The sequence below is a fragment of the Eulemur rufifrons genome, chromosome 16, assembly GCF_041146395.1.
Source record: "Eulemur rufifrons isolate Redbay chromosome 16, OSU_ERuf_1, whole genome shotgun sequence".
Lineage (NCBI taxonomy): Eukaryota > Metazoa > Chordata > Mammalia > Primates > Lemuridae > Eulemur > Eulemur rufifrons.
The window spans coordinates 15,186,916-15,206,440 of NC_090998.1; the positions used below are offsets into that span (position 1 = coordinate 15,186,916).

The following is a 19,525-nucleotide window of genomic DNA, read 5'->3' on the forward strand; positions in this document are numbered from 1 at the left end:
GTCCCCACAGCCCTAAGTGAGGTAATTGCTTCCCACAATTACCACCTTTGTGGTATTTTCCTTTGGTGTTTTATAGCATAAAGATATAAATTACACAAATTCTTTTAATATCAGATATGCTACTTTACACATAGGGTATCTTAACTTTTTAATCTTATTTTCTTTTGTCTTATCCCCATATTTTCAGAGATCTTCAATAAAGGCTAAGTTATAAATATGTGTCAGTGCTTATGAAATGTGAAAGATCTAAACTAATTCTTTACCATTCTGACGTTTGTGTCACTTTATCTGAGGGGCAGTGTTATAGAAAGACAGAGATGAAAGATGTGAGACTCCTATATCCTTTACAAGCTGGCAAAAAGCCCCTAAGAAGCTAAATGTCTTCATTTATAAAAATACAATTCATAGAGTTATTGTAGATCCATAAAGTATTTATGTGGAAGCATTTAGTGATTGTAAGTATGGTATAAATAAATTTTCTCTGCTGTTATCAACTGTGACTACATAGTAGATGGAAAAGATGATGATATAAGAGAGGCAGAAAGAAGAGAAATTACTGAAGAAAGTACTCTAGAGTGGTTTTTGCCTACTCACAAATAGAATGATACATAGTTTAAAAAAAAAAAAAAAGTGGGCCTCTATTTTTTCCCATTCCATTCAACTCTAATCCCCAGTCTACGTAGCAAAGATCCTTTTTGCCAATGACACAGAAGCCGTTTGTTAACATACAGCAAATACTGTTTATTGCGGACTTTCCAGCTGACGCATGTGAAAAAGGCACTATGAAAAGTAATGAATCTAGATAATCTCTCTAAATGGATTTATGTTAAAATATACAACATTCTTACATAACATCTGTTTTATATATGTGAAATAATATAACATTTAATGACAAAAATCGTGTTTCCAAAAATAACATTTGTTGAAGGTTAGGTATCTTTCTTTTCTCTATCTAGAATCTTTCACGGGATTAAAATATGTGTAAATTAAGCATTTCTTATTACCAGAAAGACTTGACACAGATAAACACATAAAATGGCCCCAATTTCCTTTTAACTACTTATATCAATATGCAGAACTGAGGCCTTCATTAAGCAAAATACTGTAATGCACACCAATGCAGGCTACTTCCTCTGATAGGTTTTGAGCATACATGACCTCTTTCCCATTTGTGCTTTTTCATATACAAGAGCACGGTATACATCATAAGCAGAATATAAACTAAATCAAAATACAAGCTATACAAGGAATTGCGATCAACAGAGCCATACAAATAAAATGTCTTGGGAATGCTCTATAGGTTGGTATCTGCACGTCCAAGGCCTGGCTATGCTTTATAGTTCATTCAAATGTTTCAATTTTTAACTATTGGCATTAAGAACTTTAAATAAATCTAAATATTATATCATTGACTATGTCAGAGAAGAAACCTAAATAAGCAGAGGCTAGCCTAAAGCGAGCTACACTCTGAATGACAGATACAATATTCACAGGCAAAACTGAAACTGTTTAGACTTTGAATCACGGATAATATCTTTGCTTTGTTGCAGTGAATAAAGCCACCACTGTCAAAAAATTCCTCTGTATACACTGACATGGGGATGAAATAATTAATCTAATAAAGGAAACCTCACCTTGGTAAAGCAAGAAAAATATTTCTCAAGGTCAAAAAGTTCAGTTTAAAAATTTTCAGTTTTAATAAAAATCATGCTTCCAGAAATGAGTCCTCTGCTTACTCAGGTTTGTGTTGGTTTTTTACGGTGATAAATTATCCCAAGAAAAATGAATCTGACATTCCCTTCAAGGCTTCTTAAAACAAAGCATGTTGGAATAATGCCAAGAATAATGGAGTTTAAAAACAAACAAACAAATTAATGACTGCTTCCTTCATCAAAAGATTCCACTCCTGAATCACTAGCAGCAGCACTGATTTTTTCCTGTCGTCTTCGCATGATTTCTTGCAATTCGGAGCTGCCATTGCTATCCTGAAAAATAAACGTGGTTCAGACAAGATGGTTACTAATTTGCATAGGCTGCAGGTCATGTACTGAAATGGGTCAGGATAAAGGTCCATTGTGGTTTTCTTCTAGTATCTCTTTGGGAAAACTAAAGGCTGTCCCTCATACAAGTGAAGCTTCTGGACTTCACTAACATATCACCATTAATAATTTTTTATTTTATAAAGTATCTTAAGGCAATTCATTGCCATACCTTTCATATGAACATGATAAAGATAAGTCAATAATGCAAATGGAATACTCTAGATTTCCTGGGACAAAGAGGATGTGTATATAATAGGCAAAAAAACATGGTAAATTATCAAAGAAATCTTTCTGGGTCAAGTAAGATACTGAATTGCCTTTAGGAGATTTAACTCAGGTCAAAGAGTAGGTTCAGAATTCACCCGGTTTCCCTCCATGGACTTTGACCATCTGATCGTGCCGGCTTTTCTCCTTTCTTAGCCCTATTACAATCCCTGTATACTCTCCCCTTGTTACGCCCTCATCCATAGACGTCTCTGGCTACACAAGTGAGTAATCTAAAAGATGAACTAGATCTAAGAGAATGGTGAAGTGGCAAGGTGATCGAGGAACAGGAAGAACCTCAGGTAGTAGCCTCTGCCTCAGTTCACATCCAGAGGAACAGGCAGCAAGAGATCCGCATGAAGTGGGCAGTGAGGGCAAATGACAATGATAGGGAGTTCTGGAATGAAGGAATTCATAAATTTTAGGACTATGGAATTTTCTAACATACCTTTAAGAAGTCATTTATATACTCTCAACAAAATTAGAATGTATAATGGTAACAAAACTTCTTGAGAAAAGATATAATCCTTATTTATGGTCAACATATAGAAAGTAATCACTTTAAACCTTAATATTTAGAACCCCCAAGATTAATGTTGTAGGAAAATCTTCTAAGGAAAATATAATTTCCCTTGACTGAGAATGGCTAACAGGGTTATAAGAATGAAGATATTTTACCCTGAGTTATTTAACTATTGAATTTATATAATGCCTGCTAGAGATAATTATGTACCAATTTCATGTCAAAGTCTATATCCTTTCATTTGAGTATAAGTATAATTTGCATGAAACTATTAAGAGCTGTGAGATCTAACAGTGGGAAACTGCTACCCTTACATAGCTCATTTTAAGTAGAGTAGGATATTGGAAGCTTAAGTATACCTAATCTAGAAAATATTTATTGCTTTAATTCAGACAACTATGACTAAGTAATTACTCCTCAGGGCTCTCTATTTGCAGTGATACCCCATATATATATATTATACTTAATATATTTCCCCCTGATTATTTAGATGTATAACCAGGCCTAAGATGCACAACCTGGGTTTTAAACCTTACAAGCTATAATCTATTAGAATCTCCAAACCAAGTATTAAGAACAGGCAAAGAGTTCTGGCCTCTTAATCAGAAGTGAATTTCCATTATTGTGTTAAAATTAAAATTCCTGTAGAAGTAGTTAATGCATATAAAATAAGAACATTATGTTTTTTGTTAAATGTCAAAAAGTATATGCTGGCCAGGCATGGTGGCTCACGCCTGTAATCCTAACACCCTGGGCGGCTGGGGTGGGCGGATCATTTGAGCTCAGGAATTCGAGATCAGCCTGAGCAAGAGCAAGACCCCATCCCTACTAAAAAAATAGAAAGATGTTAGCTGGACAACTAAAAATATATAGAAAAAATTAGCCAGGCATGGTGGTGCATGCCTGTAGTCCCAACTACTCAGAGGCTGAGGCAGGAGGATTGCTTGAGCCTAGGAGTTTGAGGTTGCTGTGAGCTAGGCTGATGCCATGGCACTCTAGCCTGGGCAACAGAGCAAGGCTCTGTCTCAAAAAAAAAAAAAAAAAAATTAACTCCAGTGAGAATGGCCTTTATCAAAAAGTCCCAAAACAACACATGTTGGCGTGGATGTGGAGAGACAGGAACACTCATACACTGCTGGTGGGACTGCAAACTAGTGCAACCCCTGTGGAAAGCATTATGGAGATATCTTAAACAGATTCAAGTAGACCTACCATTCGATCCAGCAATCCCATTATTGGGCATATACCCAAAGGAACAAAGGTCATTCTATAACAAAGACACATGTACCCGAATGTTTATAGCAGCACAATTCACAATTGCAAAGATGTGGAAACAATCCAAATGCCCATCAATTCATGAATGGATTAGTAAACTGTGGTATATGTATACCATGGAGTATTACTCAGCTGAAATAACGGAGATACGACATCTCTATGGTTCTCCTGGAGAGAGTTGGAACCCATTATATTAAGTGAAGTATCCCAAGAATGGAAAAACAAGCATCACATGTACTCACCAGAAAATTGGTTTCCCTGATCATCACCTAAATTCACATCTGGGAATGATACCAATCGGATATCAGACTGAGGTAGGGGGTGGGGGGGAGGGGATGGGTATATGCCTACATGATGAGTGCAATGCGCACTGTCTAGGGAAAGGACACGCCTGGAGCTTTGACTTGGGGGGACAGGTGGTACATGGGCAACATATGTAACCTGAACTTTTGTATCCCCCATCATAAGCTGAAATAAAGAAAAAAAAAAAAAAGTATGTGCTCAAGCTTTATTTCATATGAGCATTTATAACAAATTAATCTCCTTACAAATGGTCACTGATGGTCTTCAGTAACAGATTTATAAAAGCTGAGTCAAATTTAATTCAGCTCTGTAAGAAAGGGAAATTTGCCAATAGGGACATAAATGGTTGTTTCCAAAGCTTAGATCTACAGTCCATACTCTTGGAAAATGCAGAAAAAACCACCATGTTACATTGACAAGTCGTACCTCTAATGCAGCTTTTTGTACAGTGATTTGGCTAAAGACTCTGGCCCCTTCAGGACAGACTGTCCTCAGTTCATCTTTATTAAGAGAGAAAAGTTGTGCACCGTTTAATACTCCAAGACTATTGACAGTCCTGAAAAAAGAAAAAAGAACAAAGCGTTAAAATATTGCCTAGAAAAAAGCAAAAGAGAGAATATTTTCTGTTCTTGCTCGTAACCTCACTAAGTGTTCCATATGCTGGAACTCTTATTTAATGGCGCTACAGTGCTTAGGGCAATGACAAGGTTCTATCATGATGATGGCCCTGAGGCTACACAAAATGATTGATTATAAAGTATCAAAAAGGAACCAATTGGGTTTAGTATCATTATTTAATACCAACTCCTTGAATTTCGGTGTTTCATAGAAGGAACAGATAACTTTCTAATAATCTGGCAATTGATTAACTCATATACTTCATTTTTCAATTGTTGATAGGTAAGTTTATAATATCTCAAAGTCCCTTGAATATGTATTATTCAAATAATCTATTGTGCCCAATACACATAAAATGTTTCTAGACTTTTAGATAATAGAACTTTTACCATTTATTAAAAAAAGGCTTATTAAGATTATGTTTGATGATAGGTAAAGTTATCTATTTTTATTGATATTTGTCTGAGATGCTATATCCTACAGCAGGAGGAAAGCTTATGCCGTATGTCCCACATGGTCTGGGGAGTCCAGCTAAGACCATGGCCCTACTCTGTGTAACCTGATGAGGGAGAAAGAAAGCTACCAGGCCTCGAAGCTGCTGACAGTTTGCTTAAAGAACCAATGATGCACAGACACTACCAACTGGAAAACAGGGTGGCATCAAATGATGGTTATTTCTGCTTCTTTCAATTCTTTTTTAGCTATGAATAGCTAGTCCTTTCCTGAGTATGGAACAAAGTAGGTAGTCTGTGCTCTTACATTTTTTAAGAGTCATTTGTGACATCTAAGTAACCAAATTGAAAACAATCTTTTACACAAAGAATTGCAAAGTACTCAGAGAGAGACTTACACAGGGTTGAATCCCTTTGACTGTAACCATGTCTTCACATCCTCTGGTGTGGAGTCGTAAGTGATGTTGATAACTGGCACATTCTGCCGTGGCACATGGAACTTCTTCTGAGCGGCACTGCGACCAATGGTCAGTCTGTGCATGAGTTCATCCTGCACTTCCTCCATCTGAGATTTCCTTCCTAGACACCAAGAGAGAGTAGGTTATTTTTGAAAATCCCTAACGTTACATCATTCTCTCTAGAATCCCATTCCCAATAATCCTTTGACCCACATAGGATTTACAATCTAGTGTTCCTACCATCTTTCCTCATTTCTATTCTCACCCAGGTAGATTCCATGATCAATTATTAAAATAATTCCCTGCTAGACCCATTTGTTCTAAAGCTCTGTTTAAGCCCATTGTTTCTTTGCTTATTTTCTGCTTGGAGGATCTGTCCAGTTCAGCCAGTGGGGTGTTGAAATCCCCAGCTACTACGGCATTACGGTTTATTATGTTATTTAGATCAAACAGGGCTTGCTTTGTGTATCTGGGCGCTCCCCTGTTGGGGGCATAAATATTAAGAATTGTTAAGTCTTCTTGTTGGATTTTTCCCTCCACCGCTATATAATGACCATCTTCGTATTTCTTTACTTTTGCTGTTTTAAAGTTTGTTATCTGATATAAGAATAACTACCCCAGCTTTCTTTTGGTTTCCAATTGCCCGGAAGTTTGTTTCCCAACCCTTCACCTTGAGTCTGAAAGCGTCTTTGTGGGTAAGATGTATTTCCTGGAGATAGCAGATACACGGCTTGTGACTTTTTATCTACTCAGGCAGTCTATGTCTCTTCAGCAGACAATTCAAGCCATTTACATTTATTGAGAGAATTGATATTTGGGGTAGATTTCTGTTCATACTATTGGATAAATTCTTATTGCTTTGTTTTATCTCTCAAGCAACTGCGGAATCAGGGTTCTGAAGTTTAAGTCTTCAGTGATTTTACATTGGTGGGTGTCTATTTTGCTGTTCAGTGTTTAATGGAGGTCTGAGTACTTTCTGAAGAGCAGGTCTGGTCTTCATAAATTCCTTCAGTGATTGTTTGTCTGGGAAAGTCTTTGTTTCTCCCTCAAACAAGCAGCTTAGTTTTGCTGGGTAAAGAATTCTAGGTTGGCCATTATTCTGTTTTAGAAGATTGAAGATGGGTCCCCAGTTCCTTCTGGCCTATAAGGTTTCAGTTGAGAAATCTGCAGTTGGTCTGATAGGTTTTCTTTTGTAGGTTTATCTGCTGTTTTCCTCTTACTGCTCAAAGGATTGCCTCTTTCTTGTTTACTTTGGCCAGCCTAATAACTATGTGACATGGTGACTGCCTTTTCACATTGACTCTCCTGGGAGTTCTGTGTGCTTCTTATACCTGGATATCTAGATTTCTGGCCAGGCAAGTTTTCCTCCATTATTCCAAGAAATAGACTTTCCAGCCTTTGTGTATTTTCTTCTCTCTCAGGGATGCCTATAATGCTTACGTTTGGTTTCTTTACATAATCCCACATTTCTTGTATGTTTTGTTCATGTCTCTTGCATGTTTTTTTCTCATCTGATTTGTTTAGCACATAGGCATTATCTTCAAGCTCTGAGATTCTTTCCTCTGTGTGATCTAACCCATTCTTAAGGCTTTCCACTGTGTTTTGCAGTTCATTAAATGCCTCTTTCATTTCCAGTATTTCTGTTTGGTTCTTTGGTAATACTTCAATTTCTTTAGAGAATTTTTCCTGTATTGTTCTTGTGGCTTCTTTGTGTTGGGTTTCTATTTTCTCTTCAATTCCACTGAGTTTTCTTACAATCCATATTCAGAATTCTTCCTGTCATTTTAATCATTTTGTTTAAGTTGGTGTCCATTGTTGAGGATCTAATGATTTCTTTTGGGGATGAATTTCGCTCTGATCTTTCATGTTTCTTGTGTTCTTTTGCTGATTCTTTCTCATCAGGCTTCTTGGTTGAGAACTGGGGCTGCTAGAACTGGTTTATGGCCCTATCTCCAAGTCCCCAAGGGTCGTTCCTTGACAGTGTTGGGGAGAGGTGCACTGGTCCTGTATTACCTTAGGCGTATTTTGGTAAGTTGGGTTACATCTGACCTGTTGTCTTCACCTTTTGCCAATGGAGACTAGTGAGTTTGGTCCCCCAGCTTAAGCTTCAAGGTGGTGGATTTTACTCCACTGCTCTCTAATAGCTTGATATGGAAGGCACTGTATTAAGCTATAGGGTTACAGTCTCTGTTGTTGATTGTAGTTTGTGTGGAGGAGTCGGTTATTGAGGTAATCTAATGTCTCTGTGGTAGGCTCTGGTCCCCTGGAAGGGTTATACAAATGCCCTGATCTTTGGGAGGGGCCTTACCACTCCTGAGGGTTGCTTGGACTCCATTCCCCCTTAAGGTGGGGGATAGATTGTAGCTGGTGCGTGCAAACCTGGGTGTGAACGCTTCTATGGTTGCTTGACCTGCCCTAGGGGAAGATGCTAATATGTTATTCAGGGTTCTTTCACCACACTTGGAGGGCTGCTCCTTTTGGGAGGGGTCAATTGCTGAGGTCTCTGGCCAGGTTTTTCCTTCCCTGTCCGCAAACCCCAATGCTGGCGGCTGCCCGACCTGGAGAGCAAGCCCTGGAGTTATGTTCTTATTAGATGGCCTAAGCTGGCCCAGCCGGCCAAATCAACAGGCTGCCGACTATTTCTTCAGCTTCAAGGTCTCACAGAGTCACACCTCCCACGCAGAGAAAGCAGCTTTTCTCGCTCCACCCCACCTTCAAGGGTGGGGTCCACCACACCCCAAATGAAAGTCCCTGGGCTGGGGGCAGGGTGGTGCCTGAAACTGCAGTGCGCAGCAGCGTCTCTGGGCTGGAGACCCCAAAGATAGAGGCTGTCTGCCCAAGGAGAACTAGTGTTGGGGGTGAGCACTCAAGAGTTGGCTGAAGCCGGTTTGGCAAACCAAATCAACAGGCCACCAGCTATTTTTCAGCACCAAAGTCGCGCAGATTCACACCAGCTGCACAGAGAAAGAGGCTTTTCTCACTTGTCCCCATCCCCAAGGGCGGAGTCCGCCGTGCCCAGTACAAAAGTCCGTCCCTGGGTGGGGGTGGAGTGGTGCCTGAAACTGCCACTGCTGCAGCGTCTCCAGGCTGGGGACTCCAAAGATGGTGGCCACCACCCCTGGAGAGCTAGTGTTGGGGGCAACCACTCAAGAGTGTGCGGAAACCTGTCCCGCAGGCTGAATCAACAGGCTGCCAGCTGTTACTCCAGCGTCACAGTCCTGCAGTCTCACTTCTGCCTAGCAGCGCGTCCTGCTCTTTCTGCCCCGCCCTGTGCCCACTAACTTGCCAGCGGTTTCCAGGGGCACAGCCCGCTTTTCCACGTTCACCTCCTGTGCTCTGGTCCCGCTAACCACCACCGGCAAGGTGCCCGTCTCCAAACTCCCGTCGTGGTCACGGGAAGTAACCACTCAGACCAGTCGCTCGCCTGTCCAGTGTGGTCCCAGCACAGAGCACCGGAGAGTTCAGAACGTTTCCCCCGTTGTCCCCTCTCCACAGAGCCTGCCTTCCCGCGCCACGACTTGGCAGGGACTTCAGGAGTGGCCTGTCTGAGTGGGCGTGGAGGTCTGTGGGGGGCCAGCGAGGTCCTCCCCGTGGGTCGGGTCGGATCGCACTGCGCTGGCCGGGGCCGCCCCTCCCGCGCTGCTCTGTTACCGATTGTATTTCTCGCACTCTCCAGCCTTCGTGAACGTATCTGCCTTCACCATCTTTCCTGTGCTGCTTGTCCCCCACTGTGTTTCTGCGGATTCACCACGCTGTTGTGCGAGAGGGGGGAATGATCCACTCATGTGTAGCCTTCCGGGTTCTTCACCTCCTCCTCTGGGAGCGGCGAGCCAGGAGGCCAGCACTAGTCCACCATATTTTTTCCCCTCCATTACTTAACTTTTTAAAATCACTACATCATACTGCCATATAGCCTATGAGTACATGTCAAAGGGATGAAAAAAGTATCACCACACCAAAATATTTATTTTCTTATCCACTGACTTAGCTGCTACATCGATCATCGCCAGGTCAAAACATAGTCTTCCTCCAGGGAGTACAAAAAAAAAATCTCCTTCTGATCTTTTAATATACTCGTTTTTGGGGGGTGGGGTGGGGACAGGGTCTCACTCTGTGGCCCAGGATGGAGTACAGTGGCACTCTGAAGCTCAGTGCAGCTGTGAACTCCTGGTCTCAAGCGATCCTCCCACCTCAGCCTCCTGAAAACCTGGGACTACAGGCACACGCCACTACACCCAGCTAATTAAAAAAAAAAAATTTTTTTTTTTTTTGTAGAGGTAAGATCTTGTTATGTTGCCCAGGTTAGTCTTGAACTCCTGGGCTCAAGTGATTCTCCCACCTTGGCCTCCCAAAGTGCTGGGATTACAGGCGTGAGCCACTGTGCCTGGCTTTTGGTTTCCATTTTCAATGTTCTAGCACACAACAACAAACCAGACTAACTTTACACCTCTTTCTAAAGTAACACTTCTGATTACAAAAGATTAAACTGGAATAAAAGGACTAGCATTTCAAAGGAAATAGAAGAAACACAAAGCAACTCAAGTGTTGCTATCCTCACGAGTGATAAGAGGAGAACCTTTTGGGATCTTGCAATAAATCAATTTGAATAGGTTATGTGATGCATGGTTCCCAGCAGCTATTTTGAATAGGCAACACACAGTTACGCTTCAGCAAAAAGGGGCTCCCTCTTACCACTTGCTACATTTTTTAAACAGGCATGTTGGGGTTTTTTGCCTTGTTCATGGCTATTTAATAACACCTTTATGAGTATTCACTCTCTAGTTCCTTTCATTTTATTTTTACCAGAAGTTTAGGCAGCAAGCAGAAAATGTAGGTAGTCTGAATAGGCCTATTTTTAGAGAAATCTGGCTATCAATAAATACACACTTAAACATGTCTATCTGGTTCCAAAAGACTGTTGAGAAGCCAGAACATTGATTCAGAAAAAAATTGTTCTACAAAATGCTATCAAGAAATATTTGTTTTATAAAAAGAAATGTATTTATTTAATGTCAAACCACACTTTTGAGATATCTTAAAAAGGAACTTTACATAAGTAATTGCAAGATTTTATTATTTTAAGGAAATAAGTACACGTGTTAATTTGGGCAGAGATGTTTATATTTTATATTCCAATGTCACCCATATACTTATGAAAAACAGATTTGAAAATGGTGAGTCACAGTTATCAGGAGAATTCTCTATCTTTAAAAGTGTTCAAACTATGCCTCTTTCCCATTAGGTTATTCTTGGTTTCTTAGCGTGGACAAAGAACAAACTGTTCCAACCCACACACTGTTCCACATGGGGACTGGATGCCTATGAACTCTGATCCTAGGCCTGGAAAAAGAGTATCACGGTGTCAAAGATTACTGTGCTGACGTATCAAAGGAGAGAAATGTTATAAACTTGTGGTAAGAATAAAGAAAGGAACAGTCATTTTTAAGAAGGAATTAATTTGTCCTTAGGGAAATCAATAAAAATATTTATAGAATGCTCTCATCTTAAAACTATGTCTTTAGTGTCTTTGAAAAAAAAAATAAAAGTATCTTTTAAAAAAACTCCACACCTATTTTAAAAATTTAGTAGCATATTATTATACACATTTACATGCTCATACACACATGGTTATTTTTGCTGCACAGAAAGTGTCAACCACTTTTCCCAAACTTCATTTTTCCTTTAGTTTTCTGGTAAGGTCAAGATATTGATAAGGTTATTTAACTAGGCCATACCTTGGGAGAGAAAGCAATGTGTAAAAGTAGGCTTGTGCTTATTGCATTTAACCAGAATTTCTAGAATAGTTAAATAGTAATAGTTTTAATGTCTTCATTTTAAAAATTTTTTAACTTATCAAGAATGACCTCAACTGAATAGATGTTATGTATGACTTACTGAGATGACAAAAAAACAGTGGGGTGAAAATGTGAGTGTGAAAGATTCAATAATTTTTGAACATGAATCTCAAACATCCAATTTCAGCTATAAAATTAATATTTTAATACATGTATCTGGATGTCAGAGATAAGATTTGGTATGCAGACTAATTTTGGAATTATTCCTTTTCCAACAAGATACATAGTATTGAAAGAAATGGAAACAGATCGATCATTTACAGTAAAGGTATGTTTATATGGAGGAAAGAATGCAGAACCCAGGAGAGGCCAACAGTGAGAGACTGATAGACGGCCGTCTCTCTCTCTCACACATCCTTTATATACTTATATAGAGAAAATATGAAATATCTTCCTGGCTCTAGTTTTCCAAGAGTTTTTATATATCAAGTATAGGTAAAGCAAAGTCATTTTATAATACTTTAAAAAAATAATTTGTAGATTAAATAGATATGCCATATACTATTAATACAAGGTAAAACAAAATAAAAATTATTTTAGAATTACCTTCAGCTTTCAATATATCTATACTGCTGCTCACCAATACAAACTAGAATAATCCAAAGTTGGCCATACTGACTTTTCTTTTAGTTTATTTAAACATGATTTTCATAGAAACCATTTTATGAAAAATCAAATTTAAACTTATTAAAATATGAAGTTGAAGTCTAAATCACACGAAATCTGAATTTGGAGGATAAATCTGAGACTGCTATTGGCAGGTGATTATATTAAACTAGTGTGATTGTGCATATACTTGAGAATAGCAAATACGAGAAAGAGAAGCAGGGAACTGATGATGATGATGATAACAGCAGTAAATATTACTGACTGCTTATCATGTGTCATACATTGGTCAAAATCAACGAGGGCTTTTGGCAACACTGACATTCTGGGCCAGATAATTCTGTTGTGGGGGGCTGTCCTGTGCATTTTAACATATTGCTAAACATCCCTGGCCTCTGCCCATTAGATGCCAGTAGCATCCCCCCAGTTATAACAAGCAATGTCTCCAGACAAAAATAAATGTCCCTCCAAAACAAACAAAAAAACCCTAAATGTCCCCAGAAGAAGGAGGAGGGTGCAAAATCACCCTGGCTGAAAACCACTGAATTAAATATTTTATATGCATTATCTTATTAAATCCTCACACTTATCTTGGGAATCAGATGCTATTATTTTTTCCCCACTTTTCAGATATTGAAGTATAGAGAGGATGATTGAATTGTTGAAGGTCACGTGGTTGGTTAAGTGCTGTTTCACTATGCAAATTCCAGTATATCTGGTCCACAGTCTGCATTTAACCATCATAATATATTGGAATATGAGTAGAAATACATACGTTAGAGAGTGGAGAGAATTTCCTATTCCTCCAAATTACGTAGAAGATGGGAAAACTAGGTGAAAATCTTTTCAATCTATGAAGTACCATGCAAGTATAAAGGACTATTATTTATATTTAATAATATTTAATATCAGTAGAACTGATAATTAACAATATTTTAGTTAGTAGACTTTTTTGCCTCCCTGGGAAACTTACGGTCCACTGGAAGTTGTTTGTGTCTCTGGCTGTCTCGCACAACACTGCCACCACTGTCACTGGAGCTGCTGTTCTGACGGGTTACATTTGCCGGGACCTTTGACACAGGAACAGGTGCTGGAGCAGAAGGTGGAAGGGGGACGGGAACAGGAGCTGGTGTCGGAGGAGGTGATGGAGCAGAGGGGGTATCAGCTGGTCTTGGACCATATTCCATCCTTTGTTTCTATGAAAAGACAAATAATTAACTTGAAAATTTTAAAACCATAAATCTAGGCTAGGAAAACAAATTATACTTCAGTAGGATATTGTTGGCTATTTATCTGTAAACCAATAACAAATTTATCTCCAATCCTATGTGGTATAATGATCATTAAAAATCATCTTTTAAACATTCTACATATTTGTTCAAAGTCAAATGTTAAGTTAAGGAGTCACAAGGATAAACCAAAAGCAAACAGTAGTACTGTAGTAATAAATGTCCAGATAACTAAATTTGGACTTCGACTCACACAAGACCAGGGTAGATTAAAAGATTTCTGATTATTTTATAATTTGTACTAATGATAATTTCTAATTTCATTGGAAATCTATAAATGTCAATAGCATAGGCATCACTTACTCCTTATTTAAGTATACTATATATTCAAAGATTTTTAATTCTGTTGTTTCTGGCAAATAATTTTAAAATGTTGATATTAATTTTTACAAGGCATAATCCTTTTTGCCATCATCTTAATGCACATTTATTAAAATTAGAAATTTTGGTTGTTAAAATGGGAATGCTGTGGGGTAGGTGGTTGTGAGGGTAATGGTATGGTCTTTCATTGACTGCAGCTCACAAGCAGGCACCAAAAAAAGGTATGCGGAAAATCTGTATTAAATCTGTATTAAAAAAGGTAGATATAATAAAATACTTTTCAATATTTTTTAAATCATGATTGTTAGGCCACTATAAAACAGCATTTGTGTATATTTCATATTAAAATACACATAATAGTTAAGACTTATAAATCTAAACAAGATAATTTTAATAGATAAACTGCATAAGAGGCTCCAAATTCTCAAAAGGCACATTTTCTTTGTAGAATTGAAGATGCACAGCAATGACTTGTAATTGAGGTAAAGTTTAGATAATGCATCAACATAATTTTAATTGTTCTAAAATTTAGGATTATCACGTAAAATGCAAAAAACCTTTTGGTAATCTGGTCCTTTGATTAGAACAGTATTTACTTTTAGGTTCTAAATTGGCCCAAATATAAGGTAGCATTGATTTTAAGAGTCCTCCCCAATTTCCACAGAGATCTAAAACAAAAATGCACACCACACACACAAATACACACATCATTTTTAATTAAATAATTACTCAAAAAACAACACACCAATCTTCACCACAGTTGCCTTTGTGGCAAATGATTAACACCTGTGGAAACCTGAGTGGGAAGGAGTCCTCATTCTTTTCTGCTGCCTCTTTAAAAGTGGGGTGGAGAAAGTGGGAAGGACAGAGTTAGAACTGAAAGAGGTGTTTATAATGCTGGTGGATATTTGGAGGAGAAAGAGAGCAAGAAGGAGAGAGGCAGGGAAGGAGGAAGGGAAGGAGTAGAAGGATAAGATTCTCCAAGCAAGCTATGTTGTTAGATGGAACAGAAAGAGAGTGCTAATCCTCACATTCAAGGACTAGAAACTGAATACTGACGTATTCAGTCATATATTAGAGTGTATCATTATTATAATTACATCTCACAAAATAACCTTCCTATATTTGGGCCAATAAAATATTTAAGGCAATCAAAATACAGCAAACATCATCAAAGTGTAATATTCAGCACACACCAAAGTCATCTGATTAATGTACAGTCAATGTTGTCAAGACTGTCCTTTGCATGTAATTTCATGAGGAGCTAATGAATTCTCACATTAGTACTTCAAAAGTGTCAGAGTTTAAATTATTGCTTTTAACACTTAAAAAAAATGCCATGAGCTCTGCATCTCATATGATTCATATTTTCTGCTTTCATAAAAACAAGAACAGCAAGTGTTTTTCTATCCATCAAATAATACTGTGAAAAACTGAATACACTGTGTGTTGTCACAATCAAGCCTGAAGACAAGCTCACCAAATGTTCTGTGCCTCATTTCATTCATCTGTCATTACTACATAATGCAACTTTATCAGTATGACCTAACAATAATAGGCTTAAAAATATATATATTTGATTAAAGTCAAGAAAACCCATATGAAGATTTTTCATGATTTATGCCACAAATTATATTTACTTGCATATTTTCCTCTTTTCTTAGTCCTCTCCTCCTGCTTCATGTTTCCAACTTCTGATGTGAAAAAGAGGAAAAAAGACTTTCCTTGAATCATTACAACCTGTTCTGAATGGCAACCAAGACAGCTTTTCCATGGAAACTGGTTTGTAATTCTTGGTGTGGAAGAAAAAGAATCAGCATTGACTCCTGAAGTCACTTTTCTGGGTCCCTCCCTAGCCGCTCGACTCCTCTTTACCTGCCACTCAGCTACTGCTTGTCCCTTCATTATTTCTGTCTCTTGGCTATTACTGGTTGAAGCTACAGAATTGATGATTCCAATGTACTTTCAACTTATGGAAAGTCTTGGAAAACAGAACTGCACTCTGAACTTTTTTCTCCTAAACCAATGGAACTGAAGCTCCAAATCCAAAAATGAAATTTTGACCGATTCTTCTCGGTTTGCCCAGGACTTTACCAGTAATTAGCAACGAAAGTCCCACATACCTGTAAAACCCCTCAGTTGAGGGCAAACTGGGATGGTTGGTGAACCTGGTGTGGACCTAATCTGGTACTGTAGTTGTCATTTCCTAACTCTTGCCTGTGATTCCACGAATAGAAATTTCTATTTAAAACAAAATCTCTCTTTTTGTCTTTCTCTGAAAGACAGAATTACTAGACCTCATAGGAAATTTACTTACCTATTGATAATTAAGTTGGAATGAGTCACTTTTCTTTAGCAACCAAAGCTGAGTAGAAATTCTCAAGGATTAAAGAATGTTATTGAGAGATAAGCTCCTGGTTCATACAAAATACTGTTTCCGAGGGGAAATTATGCAAGTAAGCCCAACAAAGCCATTAAAATTGAACTGTTCTTAAAAATTTAACCTACCCTGAAGTACACATTTTTCTTCTAAATTTAGTCTCTTTGGAACTCTGCAGTGAAAACTAAGCACAGCTGGAACATTTGGAGGGTGTTAAGTCCAGAGATTGAATTTAAAAAATTATGTTAAAAAAGAAGTGCCATGAGGGAAAGAATGTGGGTTACCTCTGACAGCTCGCCAAGTAATTGCTATTAGGAAGATGGAGCAAATCACATCAGATGAGAAAATTAACACAAAAGATGGAATTAAAATAATATCAATTATAATTGACAACAAATATCAGGAAATGTGAGCAAATTAGCTTTTGACAATAAAATTACCTGCCCACAAATCAACCAGTGAAGGAACTTGTAAATATACAATTAATTTCCATCACTTTAATCTAGTCATGTAAAACTAATATAGATTTCAATACAGTACAAATAGTACAGAGTATTTCAAAAGTAACTTTGTGTATTAAAGCATTATATTAAAATATTAAGATATAGCTTCCTTTTATTCTTATATCTTATATAGAATACAATTAGAGTACATTAAATGTAAGACTAATTCTTATTTAATAGCTGATTTTGCAAAAGGAAATACTGCATGCATCATGGTGTGATTTTAGTGAGCTTTAAACTTGTAAGCAATCTAAACAAACAGAACATTTTGTAATTATGTACATGTGTATATTGGACAGTAATTACTTTATATATGTATTAAAATATATGTATTTGGAGTGGGTATTCTTCATATTATCACAAGAAGTATCTGAGAAAATGTCAATACATGAGGCAGAATAAAAAGTAAACATCCTTGTCTAAAAACCCTGCCTCTAATTAATGAGCAGAGTCTTCTGAGATTAATTTTCAAAAAACAAATTTTACAGAACAGAATATTATAAGTAAATTGGCCTGGGTGGAAAAAAATGAAGGCATCTCTAATAAAATAATCACTCTCTGTCCAGCAGTATCTGAATATCTGGTTTGAGCTTAAAAACGGAACATTCATAACATGGCCTGAAATTAGTAGGGTTAGTTGTTTAGTAGTCACCTGTAGAAAATATTTCCAGTTTTAATACAGGGCTACTTAAACATCTATATAAAGACTAAGAGAATTTTATCTGTAGCTAGAATTGTACAGATCAAACAACTGACCCCCTCCATTTCACAGCCAAGTAAGTTGGAGCACAGAAAAATACAATGTTCTCTTTAAGGTCACACAGCTGGCTAGTGGCAGAACCAGGAGCAGAATTCTCACCTACCAATACCTAGATTGGGACTTCTCCCACAGTATCATAATATCTCTTGCTAGGAAATAGAAAAGACAGGACACTTTTTGCTGAATTCACAAGACTATGACTGGACATTCATAATTATTTGTTATCTTGGTGGAGTGAGAATATCTATAATAATAATAAACACGTAGACTTAAAAATAAACAAAAGACTTCTTTATTCAGGCCATTGGGTGTATTAGAAATAACAGCAGAGGGGTTGGTTTCTGCTCCTGGCACACAGCATGAGAATCGAAATGGGTAAAAGGGTAATTTTAGTAGATGAACAGTCACAGTGCTAGAGATCTGGGAATCAAGTCAAAAGAAAGATCAGGAAACTTTATGTGGCAAGTAGATTCCAGGTGGGGAGAAAACAGCCTGGATGGCCATCTGTTGCCCAGCTAAAACATGCAAAGCCCTAGAATGCTCTACAACAAAAGTCTTATGAGAAGACATGTCATTTCTCCATAATCTCTCATAAGCATTTCTTTCTTTTCCCTGTGGTTTCATTCAATCTCTTCTTATGTTTGGTATCTTTGGAAAATTCTTTGTTACCCTCTCTTTTATTTTTAAAACTTTGCTGAAGCCATGGGGGAAACACATTAGGTGGGAATGGTTGTCTTTAGAGAGCTGTTAAAAATCACATCAAATGTGAGGATATTAAATAGCCTGGCCTCTCAGGGACACCAGGTGGCAATTCAACACCTATTCACTACTGGTGCCAGGTATGAGCATCCCTGTCATGAGAACAGGATCTCTGACAAAAGTGCGTGAACAATAGGCAAGCGCTGCCCTGTGCCCTTCACCCAGAAACTGCTATTATTAATATACACTTCTTTACAGGAAATATAAGGGTATAAAAATAGGAGTCACAACTGTGTCCATTTAAAAAATATTTGGTGACTTAGAGGTGTTGCATGAAAATAGTTTATACCTAATTCCCTTATTTCCACCATTTATAAAATAATGTTTTTACGTAAATCATATAATTTGGGTTATTAGCCTAAATGATAAAAAATTGAAAGAATCGATGAAATCCAGGGAATGGATACATAAGGTGAAAATCCAATTCCAAGGATTGTGACTGTTCAGATCAGCTTTTATCACAGTATAATGCATGGTAAAGCTATTTTTACAGAACATCACTTTAAGCATTCATGTAGTGAAAAACTACACATTTATACAAAAAGAGATAACAGCCTTTTGTAATCGCTATTCCCTAGAATAGTAGAGTACATCGGAGCATGGACTATGGATCCAGAGTGCTGGGTCCCAATCCTGGCATCAAGAGCATGTAAATGTGGGCAAGTGATTTCTCCTGTACCTTAGTACCCTATGTAAAATGTGCCTACTTCACAAGGTTGTCGTGGGAATTAAACGAATTAGTATTTGTGAAGTGCTTAAACAATGCCTGGCACAACAAGAGCACTGGCCACTGGCATTATCTACTTTGGAGTATATTATCATTGCTATCTATTAATGTGAAGCAAGCTTAAGCAATAAATCATTAGTTGTATTTCTGCAGCACAGTATAGAGATCTAAAACATTTTTGTCAGAGGAAGTTTCTTTACATTTCTTCAGACTTTTGATATCTTTGGATGGAAGAGACACACGGAAGGGGAAAAGTGTGTGGGCTATATCTGAGAAGAGAAGGGTCGCTGCTCTTGATACAGCAAGAACAGGAAAGAGCGGAGCCATGGAAGATGACTTGGGAACTCGATGGCACACAGCAGGGTTTCACAAAGGATCTGATCAGAGCTG

General features: G+C 37.8%; 1 protein-coding gene across 7 annotated transcripts in view; it reads right to left on the minus strand.

Moving 5' to 3' along the window:
- Positions 1-692: 692 nt before the first annotated feature.
- EPS8 (EGFR pathway substrate 8, signaling adaptor) overlaps positions 693-19,525 on the minus strand; it is a 159,565-nt gene continuing 140,732 nt past the window's right edge. For all 7 annotated transcript variants that reach the window (XM_069491659.1, XM_069491658.1, XM_069491655.1 and 4 more), the window contains 4 exons: positions 13,370-13,592; positions 5,876-6,056; positions 4,834-4,963; positions 693-1,985 (listed from right to left, as the gene is read on the minus strand). In XM_069491659.1, the coding sequence (XP_069347760.1) occupies positions 1,872-1,985; positions 4,834-4,963; positions 5,876-6,056; positions 13,370-13,592 (648 nt within the window). In that variant the 3' untranslated portion in view covers positions 693-1,871. The remainder of the gene's footprint in view (positions 1,986-4,833; positions 4,964-5,875; positions 6,057-13,369; positions 13,593-19,525) is intronic.